General features: G+C 37.4%; 3 protein-coding genes across 8 annotated transcripts; all 3 read right to left on the bottom strand.

Annotated features, from left to right (window-relative positions):
* Nucleotides 1-279: 279 nt before the first annotated feature.
* On the bottom strand, nt 280-6531 carry LOC136238879 (uncharacterized). 6 transcript variants are annotated; one of them, XR_010693238.1, is made up of 5 exons: nt 6391-6531; nt 1686-1922; nt 1278-1460; nt 658-902; nt 280-581 (listed from the first exon to the last, which is right to left on the bottom strand). XR_010693238.1 is itself a non-coding variant. In XM_066029508.1 (4 exons), the coding sequence occupies exons 1-4, from the start codon at nt 6457-6459 to the stop codon at nt 813-815; spliced, it is 579 nt and encodes a 192-aa protein (XP_065885580.1). In that variant the 5' UTR covers nt 6460-6531; the 3' UTR covers nt 280-812. The 6 variants fall into 6 exon arrangements, 3 of the variants coding, with proteins under 3 accessions (XP_065885580.1, XP_065885579.1, XP_065885581.1); XR_010693239.1 differs by having other exon boundaries at nt 280-902; nt 1144-1460; XR_010693240.1 differs by having other exon boundaries at nt 280-833; nt 1144-1460.
* Nucleotides 6532-8487: 1956 nt separating this feature from the next.
* LOC136238358 (uncharacterized) lies at nt 8488-15476 on the bottom strand. Its single transcript, XM_066028792.1, has 3 exons — nt 14963-15476; nt 9577-10513; nt 8488-9517 (listed from the first exon to the last, which is right to left on the bottom strand). Exons 1-3 carry the CDS (start codon nt 15284-15286, stop codon nt 8649-8651), a joined length of 2130 nt encoding a protein of 709 aa, XP_065884864.1. The 5' UTR covers nt 15287-15476; the 3' UTR covers nt 8488-8648.
* Nucleotides 15477-16724: 1248 nt separating this feature from the next.
* On the bottom strand, nt 16725-27798 carry LOC136238425 (uncharacterized). The gene is made up of 13 exons (XM_066028882.1): nt 27668-27798; nt 27419-27561; nt 22641-22752; nt 21029-21071; nt 20793-20980; nt 20714-20734; nt 20581-20662; nt 20376-20424; nt 19953-20048; nt 19763-19878; nt 18962-19149; nt 18727-18812; nt 16725-16947 (listed from the first exon to the last, which is right to left on the bottom strand). The coding sequence occupies exons 1-13, from the start codon at nt 27774-27776 to the stop codon at nt 16822-16824; spliced, it is 1359 nt and encodes a 452-aa protein (XP_065884954.1). The 5' UTR covers nt 27777-27798; the 3' UTR covers nt 16725-16821.
* Nucleotides 27799-27814: the final 16 nt, after the last annotated feature.

Genomic DNA, 27814 nt, shown 5'->3' with positions numbered 1-27814 from the left:
AACTAAAAGTAGAGTATATATAAAAGGGTAGTTATGGTATAAAATATTCCGGGTGAAGTTGTGTAATTTTTGCATACAAAAATTATTTACAAGCAATTTACAGTATTATGGCATATATATACAGCACATAAAAGTATCACATACATGTACATGATGCACTAATCAGCCAATAAAATTGTTTGCTATACATCTAGTGTAACATCTCAAAATGCGTTACTGTGCACGCCAGCATTTTATTCATACTATACGTATCTCTGGCAATACCCACTCACGCATCACTGAAAAGTATATAGTATCTTCATATAATTTGGTAGTTGCAATTACTATACAATTTACAAATAGCCAAACAAATACACAATAACAAAATTACAAATGAATTATAAACATATCTCTATAGCTAGCTATTTACATATTAGGAGGTCTTTCTTGTAATATCTTTTCAAAAATATGTTATAGTTCTGTAACAAGGTGCAAGGTTGTAAAGTATATCAGTCTACTTCAGGTTTTCTGCTAGCCATAATTGTCACAATCATGACTGCTATTAACACTCCAAATGGTATGATAGAGAAGAGAGATAATGCCTATAAATAGAAGAATCACATACAGTAAAATGTGACTGCATGGGCCTGCATTTTGTTGATATTTATCTTCACGTACATGGTGACCAGTCATCCATTGTCCCACCAAACAAGGTCACCCTAGGCCAGTTACAACAACTGTACTTGGCTCCTTCTCCTTCTCTACCTCCGCTTCCCCAATCTGCCCCCTCCACACACCACATCTGGTCCCCTCTTTGCTGTAAGTGGTCCCTACTACTCACAGCATGGCTGACCCTGTATGAAGTGAAAATCAAACCTAGCTGGCCAGTATAAGCTGGTCGTCACCTTCATGCACTTTTTGACCTACAGTAAATAAGCAGACAGCTACATTACAAAGGTAAACTTTCTCAATTGGGAAGTTAATTTTGGCCAATATAGAGTATAGAGAGTGACCAATACAGGCGGCTACTAAGACAGGTCCTACTATAATATTAATTGGGAGCTGGAGCTCGAGGGCGTTTCAGTCATATAGCATTAATGCTACCAACACACAAGGTGATGTTGTACTACTTCAGGCACCCCAGCAATTGATACTATCCCTTACCTATGATTTTACACCACACCTTAACAGACACTGTAGTGGAATTGCTGATGGCTATGTAGCAGTGAAAACATTTAAACATTGCATTGCATAATATGTGTGGTGACATTTCCATCTAATATTAGCACAACACTTACTGCAGAAATAGCTTCATAATTCCGAACTGTTTCAATATCATCACATGTGTAATCTTGTTCAGGATTATCATCACAAAATGATCTTCTTTCATCCAGGAAATTATCATTGTCATTGGCATATTTGGCATTAGCTACTCCTCCAGCAAACAGGCACAACATAAGTAGGACAGTGAGAACTATATCCTGTTATAAAATCACAACAACCATTAAAATACAATGGTGCTCACTCAGTGTAACAAACCTAAGTTACTTGTACTGTACTTGACTGCTTAGCTTCATCTAAGCAGCTTTGAATAAAACACTAGCTATTAGTGACAGAATATTGACTATAAAATGCAGGTTTGCTATAGAAATATGGACAGTCAGATTACACTACCATATAAACAACTCCAAACATTATTCACTTACTGTTATTCCAAAATATAGAAAGTAACGATGGTGCCATTTTGGGTTGAGTAGACGGATAATCATCATAGTTATTTCAAGAGTCATTCCCAGTGCACCCATAACCACCAATGCTATAGCACCAGAAGTGTACAATCCTGAGTCTTCATATTCACCACCAAAAGTGTCATAAAAACCTTCAACATCCAAGATGTCATGATATGCTACAAATGCACAAGCCACCAGTGCCATACACAGCATCTACAATAAAATATGAAATGTATGACTGTACCTGCTGTACGATCAACGATAGAGTAAAAAAAAGTTGGAACATGAGAACAAAATATGTGACCGGATTTCACATAACAAGGCTTCCACACACACAAAATCAAATTTACGTTTTACCAGAAATGGATTGCTGGCCTAATACACTATCATATTCCACACTGTACTTCCTTCAGGACTGGCAAGTCTGGTTTCTGTGGCAGCTTTCTTCCGACCCTGTCAAAGCCACGAGTGGGAGATTGGTGCCATTGAATGGCCATGGCTTTGTGATAATGGTGTGTAGTGAGCTGGGACTTCACAGAGAGCTCGCCAATAGTGTTAAAGCTGCCCAAAGCAGGGCTAATTTTGGGTGTCAGAAATGTATACACCCACTCAGTGATAGCTAGTAAATAGATGCATACTTGGTGCAAATTTTGTTTGCACAGCTGTAGGCACTGGGAAGTTATTACACAATGATTACTTAAAATCGCCATATCTCCTAATGAAGCTTTGTGCGTCGAAGCCAGGTTTTGTCAAATTCAGTCACATATTAACAACAAGGTCATTATATTGCTAACTCTGACCATTAACATGCCATTGACCGCAAAACGCTACTACTACATTTTGAGCTTCCTGATATTTGTATTTTGTTGATTAAAAAAAATTAATGGAGATGATTAGTAGCTGTGCCAGACCACAGCATATAGACAAGCATCAGAAGATTTATTCCAACGATTATCCAAAGGTCCAAAGGTGACCACAAGCCCACTGTGCAGCATGTCGTTAAACAAGATTTCAGTGTGGACTTGTCAGTAACAGTTTCAGAGTGCATGCACATTTCAGAGATGGTCATACCAGAGACTGAAAAGCCACTTCAGTTGTAGCACCCCATAAAGTGTGACGTACATAGGAAGACTGGCTGGCTTTGGCCAACACATACTGTACATACAGTGGTCAGACCATCAGAGCAGACCCTTAAATGACAGAAGATCTACAAGACACAGAGGAGAGTACGTGGTTTGTAAAATAGTCACAAGATATTGTCTTATGCTTATTTGAGATACAGTAAGAAAAGTGTCACATTCAGTCAAAGTTTGCCCAGTCTATTTAATTTCCCTGTACAAGGTGACATCACCTGAATATAGTTTCAATTTTGAGTGCTTGGCAACAACACTGTGTAAATCGTCAATATATGGAAAATAATTAAGGGTCTAACACAGATCCTTGAGGAACTTCCAAACCAATCTGAATAACCACCATTTACGACAACTTACTGCCAGATAGAATATTAAAATTTAGTAGTGCTTTTGTTGAGACCATACTTGTGATCTGTGACTTTGCACTACCAACCTATACTTTTCATGTTTTCCAACCTATACTTTTGATGTTTTGATGTTTTTTTGATGATTCTGTACTGGATATAGTTAGTCTACAACAGATGGGGAGATCTAGACATCAGAAAGAAGACTAACTCATGCACCATATAGCCACTAATTGGTTTTTCCTGTACCATTTTCACCACCTGTACAAGAGGGTGTCACCACAATAGCCACTGTACTATGATCTGTAACTGTGGTCAGTCAATGAACAAGGTATACTATTGGACAATGGTCAAGCTGTCACGAGTAAATAGTGCACCAAAATACAGCGAAAATAATTCAATGGGCAAGAAAAATGTGACCAGATCTGCAAAAACCTGACACAATTGGTGCATTTTTCAAATTACTGTTTATTAAATATTTATAATCCAAGTGTATGCTCTGGCAAAGTTTCAGCATCATATACCATAATAACTTTGTGAGTTACAGCCCTAAAGCAGAAACAATTGATATGTACAGCAAGTATAGGGAAAATAAATTACAGGCTCTCACTCACAGGTTATAACTTACATTATAAGCAGAATGACACAAGGAATTGAAATTTACACCATCATGTTCACCATGAGTAGGGGAATCAATTACTGGGTAAGATTGTCCTTGTATCACCTTTTGTCACTACATATGAAGGCGAAATGAGTATAGAAAAAATGATCATGTACTATCGTTTTGACATGACGTAAACAAACACCGGTATTCTTCTGTCTGCTACAACAAAACAAAAGATTTTCAAACTCCTCTTGAGAAGGCAAATAAGATAATATCCAGGTTTTTGTTGTGAGACAAAGTGTTATTTTGTTTAATAATATGTAAATATTTTCACCCATTGTATTTAATGCTTTATACTCTAAATTTAAGGTAGTGCAATTGTGTCGGGTTTCACAGATGCAGTCACAATTTTTTTGACAAAAAGAAGTCAATGGTCAAAATAGAAAATTGACCTTGACCACGGTCATAGGTGACTATAGAAATGATACCCTCTTGTATTTAAGTACCTCATTTATAACTTCATGACTCAACATATTGAAATATTTCAAGGGCAATATTTTCAAGGTTGAGCAATGTAATAGTTCTTTTTGCGGATCTGATCTTTTTTGCAGATCTGACCTGCAAACAATCTCTCATATGTAATATATATAGATATACACATATACGAATTGTCCACATCAAGGGTTCGTAATAAAACATATAGAGGTTTTCAGAAGAAACCAAAAACAAGCATATTTACAGAAAGCCATTACGTTTGAACTTAATAGCCATAATGTTTTATTGAACCAAGGTCACTATGGATGTATAAACATGAATGCTCTATTACCATCTAAAAAGCCACTAGTGCGAATTGGCTATGGACAAGTGTGTTGTTAATCACTATAGACATATTGTTTGTGGAGTATTGTGCTTAATTGTGGCTGGTGGGGCGATTTTGCATTTGGTCAAAAACTTCTTGGCTAGCTAAGCATATATACTTAGTCACTGACTTTTCTTGCAGTGGCGTAGCCAGACTTTTCGCCATGCCTGGGCAATGGGTGGGCAATGGGTGGGCAATGGGTGGGCAAGCCATTTCCCATGCAACACACGTACACATGCCCATCTTCATATGGACATCAATATAACATTTTTAAAATGCATTATGTATCATCCTACACTACTGCATGCAAGATGACTAATAGAAGCGAACGCCTAGCTAGCTATTGGCCTTCTAACATATTACATACATCTAGCTACATGTGTCTTAATACCAGACTACAAAGATTCTTGAATTAAAGCACGAGACACTCTATCACGTGATGACTATGCTCTGCCACTACAGTTGTTAGCCTAGAAAAGTGGAAACAAAAAGAAAAGAATTGCTGACTGAACAAATACTCCATACCGTTTGAACTGAGCAGTATCCACACGGATAGATGGGTGCTAATTTCACAAATACCTCTAGACTACTTTGCCTCCCGAGTTTTTACCACACCAATAGCTACCGTGATCACTTAATCCAAATGTAAACTGTCCAGCCCACTATAGTGAAGCCAATTCTTTGTCCTTCACTCCTTGCCACAATGCTGCGTGGTTTTTTTGTAATCACGTGATCTTGCTTCTATTTATTGCCTCCTCTATTTGTGCACAATCAAGTTACTCGTAGGGAAAATCCCTTGGATAACCCCATCTCTGTTTAGCCAAAAAAAAGGAAACCATCGGCGAAAATGGCACGGTGAGTGTTGTATAAGTTGTGCTATACTTATTCTTGTACAGTGACTAGTTAAGTAACTTTAGCAAAATCTCGAGCTATCCAGCCCACGTCTTTATAATTACTCTAGGAGCTGATGGTGGGGCAAAGAAGTCTGATGCCCGGGCAATGCCCTGGCTTGGCTACGCCACTGTTTTCTTGTGCTTCAATTACTGACATATATATGCATCCTCACTGTTTTCTCTAACAACTATTGCTGAAGTCAAGTTACAAAAATTCGTATGTCCAAAAGTCTGAAGCGCATCTTATTTTCACACGATTTCCGATATTTTTCATAGATTGTCGTGGCTATTACATGACGTAAGGTCAGACTTAATGGCATCTTGTAAATATACATGTTTTTGGATTCTTCTGATGACCTCTATACTAAGTGAATGCATAGCATTGAAGGGGCAAGCCTCTAGTAAAGTAGTATGGAAGTGATCTATCAGTGTGGCCCAAAGGGCAGTAGGATAACATAAAATTAAAGAGTACAGACATATGTTCTGAGCACATCAAGTTTATGACATACAAATTAATACTGTATAACTCCAGGTATAACTGTTACATACCCGTCAGTATCAGAAAATAAAGGTTGACAGGCATGTATCGTTTGTAGGCCCGGTATTTATCGCACCGCTAAGCAATACTGGTACAGTAGTGCGCCTTTATCCCTTATAAGGAAGATGAACTTTACGGTACACTGATTCAACCAAGCTATAATATTCAACTGTTCAAGCAATTAACATGAATCCATCACGGTTCTCAAAAGGTGGGCACGGCCCGCTACAATTATAAACTCTTGTTCACGTCATGCATTAATGGGCCTATTACTACGCCCTTTGCGGCACGCTATATTTAACAAACTTACCAGGCACAGTGCCCGCAGAATCATTTCCACGATTCCACGAATGGATTTTAGGACATGACCAGTATTCATCCCGGCTTTAGTTGCTAAAGACAGGAACGATCGGGAACGATTCCGTAACACGGAATTGATGCACAATAGTATACGGAGATTTCAGGAACTGTGATTACAGTGATTCTAGTGACTGAGTGGCCAGTGATTCTAGTGACTGAGTGGCCAGTGATTCTGGTGATGTATGATTTGAGTGATTCTTACCAGTGATTGGAGTGATTCCAGTGAATATAGTCTCCTTTTTCATATATTGGCCTGATCCTAGAAGTAAAATTGCACATATTGGTAGCTGTAGAGGTGACTATACATACTTCACAAACTGTCCTTTTTAGCTAGAGATGTTTGAGCTACATTCAGATAGATTACCTAGTATAGCTATGTAGCTATTGCTATTTGTCATCTTTATAGAACCTAAAACTATGTCAAATTCAAAATAATCCCACTGAGACATCCGGCTAGGTGTATTGCGACTTGCATGATCCAGACAGCTCTCACCACAAATATCAGCTTGTGATCATGTGCCTAAGAAGCCACACCTGAGCCCTCTTGTTAAAGACTCACAGTGGGCTATTTGATTCCCTCCCAATTAGAGTCACACTTCTGACTATCTACTTTTGTATGTATACTGATCCTCTCCCTTGAAAACCCCAAAATGCTGCTATTGAAGGTTAGCTAGCTAGCCAGTGGGTTAGTTAGCCCTGTTGAGTGCAAATCCATTAAAGGCTTAATTAATTGAGTACATACCCGGCAATCGTTATATTTTCATATTTAGATCACAACATAGCTACTATATAGCTAGCTAGTAGTTTTTATTCAGCTCAGTATTGAAATTGCTTGTTTTGGCCATTATCAGATCTTGAATGGCTTTTATCCATGTCAGTGGTCACCAAGAAGCAAAAATCTTTTATTATTATTATCATTATTAATGCTTTACAGTGACCAGCACTGAAGGTCTGACAGCAACATGTGCTGCAGCCTTAGGATGACATAACCTAACAACGATTACAAGGGCTGAAACTTAAATGACTGATAGCCAATAAGGTGAAACAGAAAAGGGGCCAAAGTAAGGAAAAATCTTAGTGATTTAGGCAGCTGTGGTGGGACTTTGCAATGAGTGTTTTGACTGGTCCTAATTTTGATGATTTGTTTAATTCAGCTAATGTAGCAACTATTATAGTTCTTGAGACTGTATAGGATAGACCTTTTCTGGTCACGATGCCATCATTCACCTAATTCAAAAGGTCTCCAAGGCAAAATATCTAGGAATAACATTTGATGAATATCTTACTTGGAAAAATCATATTCATAACATGTCATAAGGCCAATTCAGCCTTAGCTTTTCTGAGGAGGAACATCAATCATTGTCCAATTTCTGTAAGATCTCATTGCTACAAGTCCTTTGTCAGACCCATACTAGAATATGCTTCACCTATATGGGCTCCTCACCTTTAATCTGATATTTGTGCCATAGAAAAGATTCAATGTAGTGCTGCAAGGTATACAATGAACAATTACTCCTGGAGAAGTAGTGTTACTAACATGCTCACATCACTTAATTGGCCCTCTCTAGAATCACGACGTACATTTTGCAAACTAGTCATGTTTTATAAGATAATCAATTGTCAAATGGAAGTTCCATCTATCTCACTAACATCAATGTCATCAGTTACCAGAGGTCATTCACAACATTTCAGAATCCCTCAAGCAAGAACCAACTCGTACTTATTTTCCTTTTTACCATCCACTATTAAATTTGCCGGAAGATGTGGTCAATCAGCCATCTATAAACTGTTTTAAGGACGTTTTGTGCAATCATCTGAATTTACTTTGATTTTGTTTTGCATCTGTGTTATACTCCTTGATGGAGTCCTACACAGTAATAAATAAATTCAGATGGCACTGACTCACTGAGTGTATGCATGACTGTGTTACATATTATCTCTTTATATTATGGCCAATTAAGAGTGAGCATCTATCAATGTATTTGGATATCGTCTTGTTCTTATACATATAGCTATTTGCACATCCCCAAAAGTAAATTTGTACATGCTATGTGAATATAGAAATTAAATATTTTATTTGTGTAGACATTTAATTGTATGTACTGTCAATTGCATGTGTGCATATTTATATCATGTAGGCATATTGTGTAAATTACAATACAGTTAATAATTTACAGTACAGAGCTATACGTACAGGTATATCTCTAATTATTTCCATAATATAGTGAGAAAAACAATGCGGTAACGTCGTAGTTCATATATAGCAATTAAAGTTGGTTGCCATCCAATTACAGCTAGATTCTTTACATTGTTTGCAAGTTGAACTCGACTTTGGTCAAATATATATTTATATGATCCACTTCCATATCTCCTTGAGGAAAAAACTAAAATGAATTTTCCTCCTTTGGCATCAAATGATGACATGTAATAACCAGCATTCTCCATCTGAGAAACTTTGGCCTTAAAATCTTGTATTGAACTAGCTTCATACTTAATCCAGTTAACCCTAGGTGCCTTGATATAAAGTGATGTGTATGTCAAATCTCTGTCCCCTGGTTCATTGAGGAAGTACCTTAATTCATATTGCTGTCGTTTCATTGAAGCTAAACGTCCATTAGCTGCTTGCAAACTATCACCTAGAAATACCTTAGTAGCAATATTATTCTTGTGAAAAATAGCCATGTATTTAGTAGAATTCTTTGAATCCAAATATGGTGTAAGCATTTCTGCATGGTAGCCATCCAGTGCAAATCTCAGTATGTTAAATTCAAGCTGTTGTTTGTCCACTTGAAACAAGCATTCAGTAACTTCAGTAACTTCCTGTTTTTGATCATTGAGTACCATAGTGAATCTTTGCTCATGAATTACATCAAAGGAGCTCAACCATTTTAATGTGTAATTCAAACCAATTTGATAGAAATAGTATCCTTCTATGTCTGAAGTGAGCAACAAATCAAAAACCTTTGGACGATTATGAGTAGACAGACTGGTCGGTGGTAGTAATACTGGCTTAGGAATAGAAGTAGTAGGTTGTGTAGTTGGCAATGTTGTTGGTTGCTGAGTGGTTGTAATCTGGCCTACAAAAAGAGTCTATGTAACATCCTGCATATTTAAGTTTTACTATTCTGTAACTTACCATCAATATATAGCAATCTATTAGGAGTATTGTGATTGGATGGTAGTCCCGACATATCAATAGCATTTTTCGTTGAGCTAGCCAGTAACCGTGCTTTTAGTTGTGCAACTGTATAGTTTGGAAACTGTTGTTGAAGAAGTGATATTGCTCCACTTACCAATGGGGTACTCATAGATGTTCCACTCAAAAAAATCCAGCAAGTGGAACAACTATATGTAGCACTTCTAATATCTTGCCCCGGTGCCATTATAGAAACACAAGGACCATAGTTTGTAGCGAAATATACACCATCTTGGGATTGCTTAGTACCTCCTGCAGTTATTATGCCATAGGGTGAAGCAGATGATGGACTAAAACCACATGCATTCCTTTTATTATTACCAGCAGCAACAACAACAGGAATTCCGTACTGTACCACTTTACGGACTTGTGCATCAAGTGAGGGACTATGTGGACCTGCTAGGGACATTGACACAACTGCTTTTCTTCCCCTTTCTCTGATCTTTCTAACAGTATAATCTAAACCAGCTAATATTGCACTGTATGGTCCAAACAGATTGCAATTCAGTACTCTAATGCTATAGATTCTGGCTTTTTTAGCAACACCGTAATTTCTACCAGCGGCAAGTGCAGCCACATGTGTACCATGGCCATTACAATCATAACCCCTCCGATTGATACTGTCAAGAAAATCTATTGCATCATAACCACCATAGTAAGCTCTTCCTTCAAACTCACTGTGCTGATAATATACTCCAGTATCTAAAATGTAAATATCATTACCTTCTCCAGTGTATTTTGAATAATAATAATTATTTAAAGATGATGAACGCTGATCAATCCTATCCAAATGCCACACTGGATATCTCTGTTGTACTTGTTGACCCTGAGCAAACTGATCATTTTCTACAGTTGCAATTTGTTCAAGTTCTTTTATCTAAACAAAATTATTTACACATTAAGAAATTTCTTGTTCATGCATGCACAATATACAAAATACTTTAAATACATTTTATTATACTGTCTCAACAATACACAGACTCTGAAGTGTGTATCTTTTCTAAATTTTCTCTATTGCATGCATTCTTTAGGGAGTGGAATCAGTACCAAAAACAGATCAAAATGGCTGAAGCGACCAGATTGGAATGAACTATTCTGGGCAATTACTAAGTGTACATTAGTCTACTGAGTTGAGACCAGTTCACCACAAACTCTAGCAAATCCACTAAGGTATTATAATTTGGAGTGGGATGATATCTTCAAGTGAAGAAATTAATGACAACAGAAATTATCTATTAGTGCTGTGAACCTGCAGAGTTTACTAAAACCAGTTATTGGAAGGTGAATAATTGGATATTGACTGGTTATTGTCTGATTTGTAAATTAGCAGACATTTTGGCACTAAACATGCCTTTTGGAAGCCTTAGGGTGGTACCAAAGTGACCATCAACACCCTGCCTTACAATAACAGCCATTACAAGCACATATTTACACATGCTTTGAGGTTATGTTGTGATGTTAACACTTGTCAGCAGGGGTATTTTATGGTTTACCAAGTGGGTGGGCAAAACCAGTTAAAAGGCTTCTTAGCCAATACTTGGCTTGACCTAGACAATACCGGTTAATAACCGGTTTTTCCATACTGGTTCACAACACTATTATCTATGCATAACGGTTGCATATGTTCCTATGTTAAAACTCTTCATGTGAAGCAAGTATTAAAGTATATCTGGCTTTTAGTCCATCATTATCTCTTCTACTATCCTATACCACCTTAAAAGTAAATATCTCAGAGACAAATACGGTTTGTACAACTAGATTGGGTAATCTGGGTCATGTTATGTACTCATATACTGATACTAACTGATACTGACTGATACTAACTCCGTATTTTACTCAGTTTTGCTCTGTCTTGGAACAAATTTTTTCAAACCTGAGGAAAAGCTAGATTACTAGTCATAGCAGTAGTCCATTACTGTGCAAATATTCAAAGATTAGGGATCATGCAGTTTTGGACTTTCTTGCCCAAAAATATCACCTAAAACCAGCCTCAAATTTCCTTCACAACAGCTTGGTAGTATTGGTTAGGCATGGCTAGTATTGGTTAGGCATATCCAAGCCCAAAAATACCTTCAGAGTGACCCCAAACCTTTCCAACAAGTTTCTATGGAATTTTAAAATTTTCCTATTTAACAAACTAACTAACTGATGCCATCAACCAAGCATAAGTCGACAATGGATAAGGCTACAGGCTTGATTTTTTCACTGTTTGACGTCACTTCGTCCCAAGACGAGCCTTTTTGCCAACTGCAGTATGTACAATGCACGTATCATGGACTTACCTTTGTCCTCCTTTGGGTTCCAGTTCTTTTCGCTGACTACACAAGGTGTCGATTTGCAATAGCGCGATACGGCTTCGCTCTGGCTATGTCATGCTTTTCGCCCACATTTTCCGTAATGACTGGATTCATTGCAGAGAAGTTTCTTGTACTATTCTTCGTTTGTAATGCTGTGTAGCAAGCAGAGCATAGCTACAAAGGAAGTGTAATGGCCACCTCACTTTTCAGTGCGTATTTGATTATTGGGGTACACGTTCAGATGCAAAATTATTTTATGGAATGCCTGGTGCCATTCTTTCTTTTAATGTGGTACACCTGGAGGGTGTAACTAATCACTGGACTGGACTACTGGACTGGAACACTGGACTGGACTACTGGACTGACATACTTTTGGTTTTTACACATTCTGAGATTGGTTTTATTGAGTCTAGCTAGCCAAGGGTCTTCAAAAAACTTGCAGCCTGCTACAGGAGTAAGCAAAAACTGACTTCTCACTACTTGTTGTGTTCTACAGCATTTATACACTTCTTAGTATTGTGTTTTGGAGATTGTAATACCTAGCAGTAGCTAACCAAAAATCATTTTACTATATTTGTGCTCCCTATCTTACACTGTATCCTTGAACTAAATAGCTCAGACCCCTGGGACACAACCTATCCTTCCTAAGATAATCTATTGTAGCTAAATTTGTTCCTACATGTAATATACAAACTCATTACACAACTGTAGAGTTTTTTCTGCTATCATGATTAGTTCTTACATGTGCTGGTTGGCGTACTATAATATGTGACCAAATTTATTAGCATTGTACAAGCTTGCTACTATCTCCAATTGGTTAACTATAACTAGCATATTCCCTGTAGCATACTGATAAGTAGTATAGGTGTATGTACTGTAGAAGAACATAATAAATAGAAGTGAAATCACTAGAAGTCAGTTTTTGCTTACTCCCACTCCTCATACTCATCATTTTAGTAACAGACTGCAAGTTTTCTGAAGGCCCTTGGTTAGCAGGAATCAATAAAACCAACCTCAGAATGTGTAAAAACCCAAAATATGTCAGTCCAGTAGTCCAGTCCAATGTTCCAGTCCAGTAATCCAGTCCAGTGATTAGTTACACCCACACCTGGATTCAGTAGTCATAATTGTGTTATTTAAAAAGTTAACAAACAAGTAGAAGGAAAAATTAGGAATTTTAAGCAGAATTAGGGATCAAAGAACAAAAAAGCAGGAAAACAAGGGAACAGCTAAAAAGTTGTGAAACAAGGGAGGTTGTCTATACCTGCAGATACACTAGTAGACATGTAATCCCTAATTTAGTCATGGTTGCATGTCTACTAGTATATCTGCAGGTATAGGCAACCTTCCTTGTTTCACAACTTTTTAGCTGTTCCCTTGTTTCCCTGTTTTGTTCTTTGATACCTAATTCAGCTTAAAATTCCTAATTTTTCCTTCTACTTGTTTGAATAATGGTTCCATAAAGACAGAGCAATACGGAATAAAATATGGAATATAGTCTCGGTATATGGATTTTGTTGTGCTGGTCATGTGACTGCTCTATTAGAGTATATTATGATAGCACACACTTTGAGATAATAGAGCTGAAAATATCTATATGCAATCTTACTGCTTTTCATTGATCCCTTACTTCAAGTTGTCCAGTTGGAACCATGCTCAATTTTATGTAAACAGAGTACAGTACCTACAAATAAGCTTTTCTACATTACTGTTTGGCTAATATATAACCTGCATGTAAACATATACTTTTGATCTTGCAAAAAACAAAAAAAAACAAAAAACATAGATTTTAGCAATGCACACATCTCTACTAAATAATTACAACTTGCATGTGAGTAAGTGATACTTCAACCCTGACATGTATGTACGCTGTACACTTAATATTGTATTGTAATTGGACATATCAGCTGTGTTGCCTGCTCAGAAGGAAATTCAATGGAGTTACATAGTTTGTTATGGGATAGCATTTAAATATGCGCACTGCATAACACACACATAGATGTACCGAATATGGACACACAAACACACACATGCACATGCCAAATCTTCTTTTCTCAGTGAAGTAGTTGATGAGTGCAATAACCCAACAAAAAGAGTCTGATTAGCTCTGTACTGACTACCAGCAGCCAGTTGAGTTTGTTACTGGCCAGATCAAAGTGATTGGTGATATCACAGTGCACTTGCTTGTTTTCAGTTATTATACACACCACTCAGATTTGACCTTATATAGTAACTCAGTGATTACAATTTGTGCCTCAATGTCTCAAATTGATTACCATATAGCCAGAAGTATGCGAAACTGTGCACAATATGATTTTTAGTTGACAGGAACAGTAACAACTATATGTAGCCTTGGTTGATTGATTTTTTACCTCAAAGATGATATTTTCACGAAGCTATCGAAATTCGCTAAAGTGATTTCTGGCTTTACTAGCAATGTTAAATTTATTGAGTATGCATGTCATCTTCAAAAACCAACCCATCTTCTTTTTAAAAATTATTACTGACTATATACTTGGTAACACTATATAAAATTTCTGAGTATACAGTATGATCTCTGACTACCGTATAGAGGGAAACTTTGGTGGGGGTAAACTTTGGCAAATAGCAAGCTAAATCACATTTGGCAAAATAAACTTTGGCAAATTCAAGCTCAATCTGTAGCTATGAAGACACTAATCTCAGGCGCTACGAGTAATTGGCGGGTTAAACTTTGGCAAATTTGTAGCGAATCGCCAAAGTTTCCCCCCGCCAAAGTTTCCCTCTATACGGTATGTAGATTTTTGGAGATAATGGAAGCACAAATAAAACAAATCAGATCAGAGAAGGATATCAATTAGCGGGCTTCAAACAAAGGCAGTTATGACCAGATCTTTTTTCAAGCAGGCGCTTATAATTTCCAATCGATAAGTGCCGTGGGATGCTATGACATTGAGTGCTGGGAACAAAATATGTTATACATGTATGTATGTTTGTGTGTTAATATTGATGGTGACAATTTTATATACCAATACGAAACATATACTTACCTTTTCAGCTGCTGCCTTGTCTCCATCAAATATAATACCCATGATGCCAGCTGTGAGGTGAGCTAGGGTGGAAAAATTCTTTACAGGACCATTACCTGCCAATCCATTTCTTGCAGCTTGTCCCATTGCTGCTACCACATAATTGATATCTTCTTCAGTGCAATTTTCTTTGAAAACTGCTATGTATCTATTCTTGATCTGGGCACTTTTATTCAAAGACTCCTTTAGGTCTAGCTCGTCTTCAACGTTGCTGCTTTCTACTCCAAACCGACATAATATGACAGTAATAACGATAACAATCGTAATAGGAAGCAATCTCCTCATGCTTGCAAATATGGTACTGAACACTCAGTAGCACCTCAGTCAGACCGTACTAGGTCTAGTAGCCACCTGGAAACCTTGGACCCGCCGTTCTTAGACTCGAAAAGAACTGATAACGCACAGCAAGTGATGAGCCGTCAACCCACAAGTCTCCGCATATTTTTGTAAATATAGATATGACGATTTGATTGCGTGATGTGATTACTTGTGCTTTGCTCTCTGTAGCCTACAATTTCGTTTGACCGCAGTTATTTTGTAACGTTCTAGCAAGACAACCAGCAGCAACAGCAGCAACAGCAGCAACAGCAGCAACAGCAGCAGCAAGCCTGAATTTTACTAGTTGTCAGGACCAAATATTATACACATTAATTTAATGGTGGTACATCCCACTGGCTATATTATCATGTTTCCTTACAACAGTGTGATGTGGTGTGTGTGATTTGGCTCAAGTTAGGCAGTTAGTTATTGATCATGTGTAAATTCACATCAGTAAAGTGGTAATATCATAGCATAGATATTATATACGTACCAGTTTATAATATCGAGGCTGCCCAGGTCCAGTCACGGTTTTTTTTTTCAAACACACTTTCTGTAACAACTTTAGACAGGCTGTAGGACCAGGTGTCCTATAGACCTTCAGCACTTGTGCTGTAATGCCTTAATAAATACTGGTCTCTAGATATAGACCTAGTGCCTAAGATGGCAACTTGATGAACAATTGCATGGTCCAATGAAAACATGATGATGGCAATGATTGGTTATGATACAGAAATGTCTAGCAGTTTGACCTCATCATTTTTTCATTATTGGATGTGGGTGTAACTGGTAGCACTTGAAGGTCTGCTGTGATGTGCTTACAGGGTCATCGACTATTCATCCGATACCATCTATGGTCGATCTGGCCTATTCCGAGGGTCGCCTTGAGTCTGGCACCCTCAACTGATTTGTTTCAGTAGCTGGTACCCTCCAGCTGTCCAGCACTTGACAGCCAGTGCTGGGGGTGATAGGCAAGGGCAAAAAAAAAAAAAAGCACTTGAAGGGATACAAAATATTGTAGAGATGCCAATGCACCATGTTGTGCCAGTAAAGGTAGGTGGTGACCATGAATATAGTCTCTTCTCTGGCATAACAAAATCAGCACATCATTGTAGGGTTACATAATCTTGGTCTGGTATACTGTGCACAGCACTTGATCCTGTACAGCCAGGATAGTGCTTTCAGATACACTGCGGAGAGAATCCTCAACTAATGAAGGCTTCATGCAGCGTTAACACAAAGCCCAGGCCATGCCATAATCAAGTACCACTACATGTATATATTAGATGCATACAGTCTGTATTGTATTTGCATTGTATATTGTCTCTTTTGCCAGTCTGAGAGAAGTGGTTAGCATGATATACCCACATACATAGCTATCTAGTATCCAGCAGTTTTATAGTCTTACAGTAACTACAGTACATGACAATTACCACTTATTTATATTTCATTTACTGCAGAACCATAATAATACTACAAGGTACACACATATACTCTGATAGTTATCCAGTTTGTCCAAGCTGTGATGTGAACCATTCGTACTTTGCCAATTGATCTTTCGATACTGTCCTATGGTTCTGCTGAAAGGCTTGCATGAAATCTTGGATATTTACATCTCTGGGATGAACCTGTTTGCAAAGTAAATACAGCATATGCAAAAGACACTATAATGTGTTAAGCAATGCATGGTGACAGCAAAGTCACAACAATGTATAACACTGATCTTGATGACTTAGTGATCCAGTGACTCATAAACTCTTTGATTAATGTTCCATGGACTATACAGTTTCAGCACTGGATGTAATATACTGTACACTGTAAGTTAGCCCATTAGCTCAATCATTGTGCTGCAGGTGCCACATCTGTTCCATGGGACACAGATGGGGTTAAAAAAGATATACTCTAATAGAACATTCAAATACTCTAATAGAGCAGTCAAAGTGTTTCACGAAAGTTTGTTCCTAAAAGTCTAGAAATAAAAATAAAAATGACATCACTCTTTTCCAAGATTTGATCCCCTTGTCTCCTACCACTGTTTCATCAAGAGCTATTTTTTACAAACTCTATAATGTGACTGGATCTGGGAAAACTGGTCTTATCACCCATGTCAGCAGATCATTTTGATTTTTCACCATTAACACAAAGCTACATGAATAAAATTTCATTACCAAAATCAGCTAGGCTTGAGTGGTCTGCTTTTGCTAGCTGCTTTTCCCAAGCACAGTGGCGACCTGTACGAGTGATCTGGAGCCCTAGTGGAGCTCTGGCCAGCGTGGGGTTGGCTGTATGTGGCTGTATGTGGCTGTACAGCACCGTGGTATTGAATAAAGACCAGTGCTGTGAATGTGCTTTCATTTTAGCCAGTTTTGAGACCTGAATGGCCCATAACTTGGCCTAATTCATCCCTATGCCTTCCTTTTCAATTTTTAAACAGCCCCTTGTCCTCCTTCCAGGCCCCTGCCTCCCTCCCTTTTTGGAGCTCGCCTGATACAGTCAACCTCGGTTAAAACTGTCTAAAGTGGCGGGAAACTTAGCTGTTGGTTACTTGCGCAGTGGATGCTGTGAAAGGTAAGGAATTGGTGTAAAATGTGTGAGATTTGGTACACATAGCTTCAACCATTAGCAAGCTACATCACACTAAATACTTAAAACCGGCATTTCTCAATACCTTTCAGTGGGTGATAAGACCGGTTTTCCCAGACTGGGTCACATATAGTATACATACAGTGTAGTAAAACTGCCAAAATAGCTAATTGCATATACTAACAAGTCTAAATATACTTTAAATCACAATTAACTAACTCTGGCAAACTTTGAGATTCGCATAAAAAGCAAAGTGCATTAAAATACTACAAAATGTAACTCCACAGCTTCATGGTGTAATTTCTTGATGACAAACACATCATGTGAGCTGATAAATTATGGATCACATGATCTTATATACTAATCAAATACTAAAAACCTTTAACAAGTATCTGAGTATTTGCAGCATTTCAAAAAGTATCTAAAATTCTGTTGCAGCTTACATAACACAATAGACCAAGCACAAGCTGGGACAGTTGTATATGTACTGTGTTTGTAGGTAACCTGTATATAGCAGAGGTAGTAACCATAGTAGGCCCAGTAGAATCAGTTGCAACCATGATCAAGGTTATTGATTGACGAGAATTTGATCATTTGATTTTATCTGAAAGTTAACAACTTGACATAAACACCTAGCAAAATCTCATTTTATAGGTGCTTGATTGCCTTTTTTTTAGGACTTCTTGATCCCTTGATTGAATATTCAATAGAAATTAACTTCTTTAACAAGCTAGATTATTTTATTTTGATCTCGGACACAAATACATGTAAGTCATGTGGCATAGTGACTACTCCTCGACATACAGTACAAACACACAACTCACTTTATCACTTGGAAGATCTGTAAGTGATTTACAGACTGCATCAGGATGGTCCTTATCACATGGTATCCATTTTTGATTGCGTCTATCTATCATTATATACCATACATACAGTAAATAGAACATCAAAACTCCCATGTAAAACTAATGCACACCATGATACCGCTAAATAGCAAGACTCTTATAGACAAAGGGGCTGATTATTACCCAACCCACAAGAAGGCTATTATTTTATTACCATTTGTATGTTTCCAGTATTTACAGGTCTCTAACTCCCTCACTGGTTCCAACACAGCATCAGCTGTACAAGTTGCTATATCACTGCCAGAAAAACCCTCTGTATTCTCTACTAAAGTGCCCCAATCTTGCTCATTCAGTTCTGCATCTTGTGTTACATGTAACTTCAGTATTTCCAACCTTGCTTCTCTAAGGATGTATGTAAAAATGCTAATAGATAGTAATGTAAAAATATAACATGTAGTTCAAGTATTTGATCAAAGTAGTTGTGGTGCATGGTCAAGCCATACCATCAACAACCAACACTGTATGTGTGTATACAGCCTGTATGTCAACAAGATCAGCAACCAGGCTGATAAATAAACTTAATAGTGTGATACAAGCAAAAGTTATAACTAGTTAACCATGCAGAAGTATTTCTTTGATTTGATTTCAAGTACACATACACTTTAGCCAAATCTGGACACAACATGTACACTTGGAGGCATACCCAGGGAATTTCAGGAAACTTCTTTGGGATTTTACAAATTACTTGGAGCATTAAGAAATTGGTTTTAGGATTCCTAAATCCAGGATCCATGAGAAATTTTCAATAGACCATTTATCCAATGGTTTCTTACACAAAAACAATATCAGTTTAGTGATTTTTGAACAATAATTTGGGTGAAAAAGATCAAGATACTCTAATAAAGCAGTCAGGCAAATTTAACTACTCTAATAGGACAGTCACTTAGCAACGGTGGAAAGCTCTCAAACTTCCAGCATACACTCCATTATTCATACAACAATCAGTTCACCAAACCTGCAAGGAAGTGGAAGAAAAATTCTTTTCTGAAAGCGTCGTAGGAAGGCAGGGTCTAGTTCCCATGGACAGTTAGTGGTACAAACCAGAAATGTGTTGTCAGCAGCTCCTTCCATCTGTATGTAACAATACAATAGCACACAATACAAATTAACAATTAAAAATAAATACACCTTGCAAGGGTACATACTTGTTTAAGAAGTTCAGTTTTTATTCTCCTAGTATGCTCCTCTTCCTTAGCTGATCTACACCTGCAAACACTGTCTACTTCATCAATAAATATTACCTGCAAAAGTGCAACATAAGTTTGATAAATAGCTACAACAACAACAATAACAACAACAACAACAACAAATGCATATGTATGCATACAGTGCATGCACAAATCATTAGTTGTCTATATTTGGTGGTCTAATTTAGTCCAACAGTAACACATGGTGAAGATTCAGTTGATGATCATTTGGTTCCTCAGAGTCCATACTGATCTCTATGAAGAAATTGCATGTGTATGCTAGTCAGAATGGTAGAGCTCTACTATAAGCTGATTTTGTGAGGAGCAACTTTCATTGTGTAGTTTTAGGTACTACTTAACTTAATTTTATACAGCACTTACTGATGTTCCTTCCTGTTGCTTAGAATGAGCAAAAAGATCACGAATTATTCTGAAATATAAAACATGTGCGTCAACTATAAATTGAGATACATCCTGTACAAGCATGGCACACTAGCTATAGAAGCTAGATCATGTCAAATTATTTATACTCTTGATCATTATTCCTCATATACGGTAGATATACACAAATATCTTTTGTACTTACTTCTCAGTCTCCCCAACCCAACTGGACATGAGGTCAGAACTAGTAATGGAATAAAAGTGACACTTGATCTCACCAGCCACAGCTAAAACAAAATATGACACTGGAATGCGTATCGCAGTATGTTAACAGATACCTTGAGCAAGTCTTGTTTTGCCTGATAAGAAAATAACGTTTACATATATATACAACTGAAGATTCATAAACAATCTTACCAGTTCCTGGAGGCCCATAAAGTAGAATACGTTTCCATGGTTTTCTGGCTCCAGTAAACAAATGTGGATACATCACAGGTAGTATAATAGCTTCACGTAAGGCTTGTTTGGCATCCTTTAGCCCAGCTACTTCACTAAACTTAATACCACTGGGATTAATGAGTGTGTTTTCTATTGTTAGTAGTCGACTTTTAACAAGAAAATGTAATAACACTAACTACTGTATAGTATTATACCTTTGAGCAGACTGATCGTATGCATGCTTTTCATATCCTCGATCTGCACAGATAAAAAAATGAATTAACACTTTAAAGAGGTACATACTGTATATTAATACAAGCACAAGGAACAATTAGGACTTTTAAAATCATAAAAATAAAAAGTAGTGAAACAAGGGAAGTTGCCAACACCTGCGAATATACTAATGGACATTTAATCAGTCCCCTATTTCAGCCATGGGTCAAACTTAATTCCTAATTTTTCCTTCTACATTGGAACCTCTCTATTATGGACATTTTGAGATCCAGAACTTTTGGCCACTTTTTGCTGTAATATAGAGGTTTCCTCTTTCAGAGATAAAAAAATGCATTAATCAGACCTGTTGGGACCAATCCTTATTATGGAGGTTTATTTCATATTGTGTCCTTAATTCGAGGAGTTTGTTATAAGATAAGATCCACTGTACTTGTTTGTTTACCTTTTTTGTAATAACTAGTGAACTCGTGCATAGCTACCACATCAAAAGAAATAATTGTAATGGCTCCATAAAATTAATTTTTGCCTCAGAATGCATGCCCAAAATTACAAAACAGTACCAATTTCTGAAAATTTAGTGTCCATTAGCAGTAATTACGCTTCGTTTTCAGCTATGTTCAGCCTGTTATATACACAGCATCACAAATGAAGATCAGTGTGAGAAACGTCTCTGCAGTTGTTACAGAAAACACAGACTGTTATAAATGAAACTACACTACCACATTACCATAATTGACACCTTGGTGCTTTCAGCAAAGGAAAGAAATAGGACACAAGGGAGTAAAGGTACAGGAAGTCCATGACCATACAGTGTAGGCGGCGGAAAGGGGGGGCTACGGGGCTTAGTCCCCCCCCTCAGAATGATATCATGCAGAAATTATTATTCTTGGAGTGGGGCTGAAAACCATGATAAAGATCGAGATAATATAATAGAGCAGTCACAGTATTAGAGCAGTGTGTAGCAAGCTATGTAAAGATTTTATGTAGTTTTCAGCTATAAAGGTATATTTTCAGCTATAAAGGTATAGCTGGTGAGGTGGGCAGCTATTGTCAGCTGGTTGTGACCTTTTTTTTTTGTTTGGTCTCACCTCACCAAACCAGAGGCAATGTAGTGCCTGGTCAGCTCCCCCTCATATCAACTACTTCCTCTGTCAGTGCCACTGTCCATGACACATGCATTGTTTGTACTGTGGTATGTCAGAGGCACCTGTGGAGCAGAAGCAACATCTAACAGTGAAAAAGTCAAGTCCATAGCCTTAGCTATATTGAGTCATGCTTGTCTGAAGGCATCAGACAGTTAGTCAGTTAGTAGAAACTTCTGTTAATATTTTTTTATATAAATTTGTACTATATTTTGAGCAATAATGAAGCGTTTTTGGCCACTATGAAACACTTTTGGGCTTACCAAAATTGCCAAGGTGCCATGAAGTTGCAATTGGTTCCTGATAACTTTTTTGTGACTCTAGAAAGTCATGATCCCTAATATATGTATGGCCAACTGGATGAGCATTAACACTTACACACAGGTAGTTTATAAATTGTGTGTGGCTAGGCTAATGCCAAGTGCACAAGTACAGTATAATGATATCAAACCTTTACTCTCACAGTGACCTCCAAATGTCACACTATATTCAAGCTCAGCTTTCTTGGCAGACAACACTTTCTGTTGATGGTCTAAGGTTACCAAAAGCTGCTCTAATGCATCCTATGAACAATACACATACAAATAGAAGTAGAAGGAAAATTAGAAATTTTAAGTTGGATTAGGGATCAAAGAAAAAAAAGTAGTGAAACAGGGAATAGCTAAAGGGGGTGAAACAAGGAAGGTTGTCTATACCTGCAGATATACCGTATAATGGGAATAATTCGTGGAAGAAAACATTCGCGAATTTCGTGATTTTAGATGCATTCGCGAATGCTTCCTTGCAAATTTTTCCTAAACTTTTAAATGGATCAGTTGATGCAGCATTCATATAACGAGTGCATAAGCGGGTAGCTACTCGCCTTGCTAATCACTAAACTGCTATTACACGTATATGCGTGGCGGTATAGCCAGTGAGGCACAAGACCATTCGAACAGAGATGCAAATTTCAGTGACAGTGCTACTCATGCAAGAGAAATGGGGCAAATATAATTGAAGCCCAGCGATTCACTGTGCTAGAATGGCGTGTCTTAGCCTCGGTTTTAGTGCCGCCCCCAAGGTGTGCCTATCGTCCATGCTTATTATCATAAATGCCTACTCCTCCAGCGAAGCAGCAATCATGCATGGCTAGTACTAATATGCGTAGTATGCAACATGTCAGAGTCGAGCCATATAGTCAAGTGTTCCCTATCCATGATTAATCCGTTGGAGCGCGAGCCCAAATTTTAAATTACTTTATGCAATAAATCGCAAACGTTTTCTCGTGAATGAGGAAATAGTAGATCAATCGTGAATGTTTTCTTCTGCGAATCGTTCCCATTATACGGTACTAGTGGACATTTAATCCCTAATTTAGTCATGGTAGGGATTAAATGTCCACTACAGTCTACCATATCTGTAGGTATTGGCAACCTTCTTTGTTTCACCACTTTTTAGCTATTTCCTTGTTTCGCAACTTTATTTTACTTTGATCCCTAATCTAACTTAAAATGTCTAATTTTCCCTTCTACTTGTTTGTTTACTTTTTAATAACATAATTACAGTATGACAAACAAATCAGCCCATAACGCACTAAAAGAAAGAATACAGGAATGCCATAAAAGTAATTTAGCATCAGAATGTATGCCCAAACAATCAATTATGTAGTGGAAAGGTAGGTGGCCATTACACTTTATTTTCAGCTATGCTCCACCTGTTACGAAGAACAGTATGAGAAGTATCTCTGCAGTCAATTCAGTCGCTACGGAAAATACAGGCAACAAAGCCACAGGGAAGCCACATTGTGCTATTCAACACCTTGCAATATCAGCAAAAAGAACTGGAACACAAAGGAGGACAAAGGCAAGTCCATGATATGTGTATTGTACTTACTGTGGTTGGTGAAAAGACAAATCTCGGGAAAAAGCAATGCTGAACAGTGAAGAAATCAAGCCCATAGCCTTATCCATTGTTGAGTTAGATTATGCTTGGCTGGAGGCATCAGTCAGTCAGCAAAAATTTCTGTTAAATAGAAATTTTTTAAAAATTCCACAGAAACTTATTGGAAAGGGTTTGGGGTTAGTCTGAAGGGAAATTGAGGCTGGTGATATTTTTGGTTGGAAAAGCCCAGTTCTTTGATCATGATCCCTAATATACAGTACTACCGTACTGTATTATGGAGGTTAGTCACACATATACAAACACAAAACAAAGTAAGTTTCACTTCCTCCACAAAACAGAGAATGATCCAATAATGATAAGTGTAGGAATACTGAAAAGCAGATGTTGCCTACTCAACATGTACTCAGCACTATAATGAGGTTTAATGATAATTGCAGATATGGGCCAAGATAAACACAGAATTGAGTAAACACTATAAGCAAAAATTAAAACTATTGTTCCTTGTTACATGAATGTCAACATGCAGGTAAGCTTTGCTGTTGCCATCATGATATGCACAGATGTCCTGCTGCTGATATTACATAAATGATTAAATGATTCATCTACATTAATTTTGATCACTTATAGTATTACACAGGTCACACTAAATCCACTCACTTTGGTTGGACGTGTAGCAGGCATGGTGTGAAAGTTATGGGTGGATCTAGTTTCATTGTATGTGATATCATATTCACTGAAACCATTAACACAACACCCATGCATTGATACCTTTGTTCTAGATACAAATTGGGGACACAAAAAGGATGGAGATAAGTAGGGTATGGCATGCTTTGGTGTTTCGACAGGGATGTGTTGGGCCCAAGTAATACCTATCTCACAGCAAAAATTAAAATGTATCCACTTTTGAGTTATATTTGTGCATGTATGATGATAGCAGAGAAACCAGATATGCACATTCCCTGCAACATGACTGTACTCATACATGTTGAATAGATAACAATACATTAACACCAGGGATATTAAACTAGGGGGTGGGACAAAGTAAGTTGTTTTGGAATATAGGGAGGAGTGTTTCGTTTTAGTAGTGATAGAGAGGATTACTATAAGTGTGTGAAGCTCACTCTGAAATGTAAAGCATGAGGTTTCTAGGGGATAGTAGGGGCAGGTATGAAGGTACACGATTTTGGTGAAAATTTACTGTAACGTCACTGAATATTGACCGTTTGATTATATAGCTATTTGGGAAAGATTATCACTATTACCAAGGCTTTAAGTACAGTATAAACTTTGGGGTGGGGGGAATAGTTAACCCAGGGGGCCGGGGGAAGTGCCCCCTCCCCCCTGAACACTCACGTATCACTAAACGTAGGTGCATGGTTACATGTACAACATTCAAGTAGGGTAGTTTTAAGGTTACAAAATAGTTTTTAATGCGTGGGCGGAACAAATTACAAAACCTGCTTTAAACCAAGCAGGGATAAATAATTTCAACAACTGTGTTGTGTTAGCAATACAACTAATTGTGCTTGTTTGTTTTTATTACAGAACAACGACTGTTTTTGGGTGTGTGGTCTACAATAGAGCGATGTTTTATAAAAAAAAAAAAAAACCAGACTAACAGATTACTAAATCCTTATAATTTCAACACAAGTGACTAACCAACTAAAATATCTAGGCCCTGTGGAAGCGATTTTTAAAGTTACTGGTTGTATAGACGTTTTATTGAACTTTTAGTAGTTTTTTGAGTGAAAAAAGCTCTTTGAAGGCTTGTATCTGAGTCACTGGGAAGAAACACGCCAAAAACGCTTCCACAGGACCTAATAAATTTAATATACAGTATTACCAAGAGTTTATAATATAGAAAGAGGACCTATATTATGAACTCTTGGTATTACTATGCCCCAGAAATGCCAATAGAGCCTACAGCTTTTGATGTATTTGGCGGCGTAAAACATGGTAGTGACAACTGGAGCCATAGATACTAGAATGTATTCTAGTATGCTGGAGCTGAGTGATGTACGAGCTGGCTTACTTGTGTTACTACAACAAATTGTAGTGTTCCATCTGCCTCAAACTAGTAGCTACATAAAAACATTAAATATGAAGGACTTCACCTTCATTTAAAACTTTTCACGCTGCTAGACTGGTTTTATGGGCTTCTCAAAAAGAATTGATAGGCATTCAAAATTTTGAATGATTTCCCGTGACTATACCGTAACCTTAAGCCATGGTGTGGTTCATTGATCCACAATGCAAACTAGCTACAGTGCATCTTACAATGCCAAATCTGATAGAATATGCATAGAAAGGCAAATACTTTGTGGATCTGATGTATGTATGTGTCCAGACATGCTTTATGTACTTTTCTCCATAATAAACCTGTTCAATGGGCAGAACATGGCAGAGAACTACATATGGGTATTTTATTGCTTGTAATTAGTACATATAATTTTAGTATAGAAATTAAAGTAAACATGTTTGATGTGGTATATAATATTTTAAACTACTTTCATTTTTCATTTTCAGTAGTATACATGTAACCGTGTGTTTGATTGTGTACAGAAGACCTTTTTTGCAAATCAAGTCACATATATTATGAAAAGCTGTGACAGTAATATTTCCATTCCTACTTTGAACTTAGTAACTACAGTGTAGGCCATGATCAAGGTCAGTACATGTAATGCTATAATCAGTATGATGGGATGAAAGATACTTATATAACTCAAGATCCGACAAACACTGTTTCTGTACAGGCCAGTTAAATCCCAAAAATGTTCAGAGAAGCATACAAATTTTTGACGGGACATAATTGTTGTGGATTTCGTGATTGTAGTAGTCCACGAATTTTTCATCCTCAAAAATTAACAATTATCAAACTAGCCCCTATGCTAAACAGATAACAGATAGTCTGAATGAAAAATGAGGAATCCACAAAAACAAAACCATGAAAATCCTGAAATTTGCCAATCCGCAAAAATTACATACCTCGAAAAATTGTATGTATGCAATATCAACAGTTCTGTTCCACTTCAAAGCACACTTTCTCTAATAGAACAACACACCTTTAACACTTGTCTTGTCGCACCGGCTTTCTTGGCCACACAAATATACATAAATCATTGATAATTGAAGTTTCAGTTAATTGCAGGGGTGAATCCAAGGGGGTTTCTGAGGTTTCCAGGAATTGGTTAAGTATATCCAGCAAAGGTTCAGGTCAAAATACTCTAATAGAACAGTCAATATGCTAGGGTGCACAGTTTCATGTGTTGACATTGTGGTTATTGCAATTATACACACTGATAGCCAAGATTCACTGTATTCCCATCATATACAAGCATTTTAACTTACTAGTCTTATCTCATTAGTTTCCACATCAGCAAGTTCATTCAGACAGTGGATACAGTGGCTAATGTTAGTTAGCATGCCATCAATGTCAACATCTTCTGTCTTCTTACACTCTTGAGATACCATCTCCAAACAACAAGCTGCTTCTGAGAAACAAACACCACAAGAATGAATTTAGCATAGATTTGTTACATAATTGCTTGTTGCCATAGAAGCGAGCATAGATGTATACACTTGTACAGTAGAACTCACCCTGGTAGTGGCTTAGCATTAACTGACAATGTTTTTCAGAATCAATGGGGTCACATTGATATAACTCCATACTCTCGTCAAGCTCGTGGGCTCGCACCCACCAAAACATGCAAAACCACCTGGGGTTATCAATTGATAGGGCACGTG

Source organism: Dysidea avara, chromosome 11, assembly GCF_963678975.1.
Source record: "Dysidea avara chromosome 11, odDysAvar1.4, whole genome shotgun sequence".
Taxonomy (NCBI): domain Eukaryota; kingdom Metazoa; phylum Porifera; class Demospongiae; order Dictyoceratida; family Dysideidae; genus Dysidea; species Dysidea avara.
Note: the sequence above shows the minus strand (reverse complement) of the source record. Positions and strands in the feature narration are given on the sequence as shown.

What these genes read in the sequence shown, in the direction of transcription:
- LOC136238879 (XM_066029507.1), bottom strand. Translation starts at nt 6,459, where the DNA reads ATGAATACTGGTCATGTCCTAAAATCCATTCGTGGAATCGTGGAAATG. An exon ending in TTCTATATTTTGGAATAACA is followed by an intron (nt 1,461 to 1,685) that starts GTAAGTGAATAA and finishes ATTTTATAACAG; the next exon opens with GATATAGTTCTCACTGTCCT. An exon ending in ATTATGAAGCTATTTCTGCA is followed by an intron (nt 582 to 1,277) that starts GTAAGTGTTGTG and finishes TTCTATTTATAG; the next exon opens with GCATTATCTCTCTTCTCTAT.
- LOC136238358 (XM_066028792.1), bottom strand. Translation starts at nt 15,286, where the DNA reads ATGAGGAGATTGCTTCCTATTACGATTGTTATCGTTATTACTGTCATA. An exon ending in ACAAGGCAGCAGCTGAAAAG is followed by an intron (nt 10,514 to 14,962) that starts GTAAGTATATGT and finishes AATTTTGTTTAG; the next exon opens with ATAAAAGAACTTGAACAAAT. An exon ending in TAGATTGCTATATATTGATG is followed by an intron (nt 9,518 to 9,576) that starts GTAAGTTACAGA and finishes CTCTTTTTGTAG; the next exon opens with GCCAGATTACAACCACTCAG.
- LOC136238425 (XM_066028882.1), bottom strand. Translation starts at nt 27,776, where the DNA reads ATGTTTTGGTGGGTGCGAGCCCACGAGCTTGACGAGAGTATGGAGTTA. An exon ending in TGGGTTGGGGAGACTGAGAA is followed by an intron (nt 20,425 to 20,580) that starts GTAAGTACAAAA and finishes TTTATATTTCAG; the next exon opens with AATAATTCGTGATCTTTTTG. An exon ending in CAGATCTTCCAAGTGATAAA is followed by an intron (nt 16,948 to 18,726) that starts GTGAGTTGTGTG and finishes CTTTGCAAACAG; the next exon opens with GTTCATCCCAGAGATGTAAA.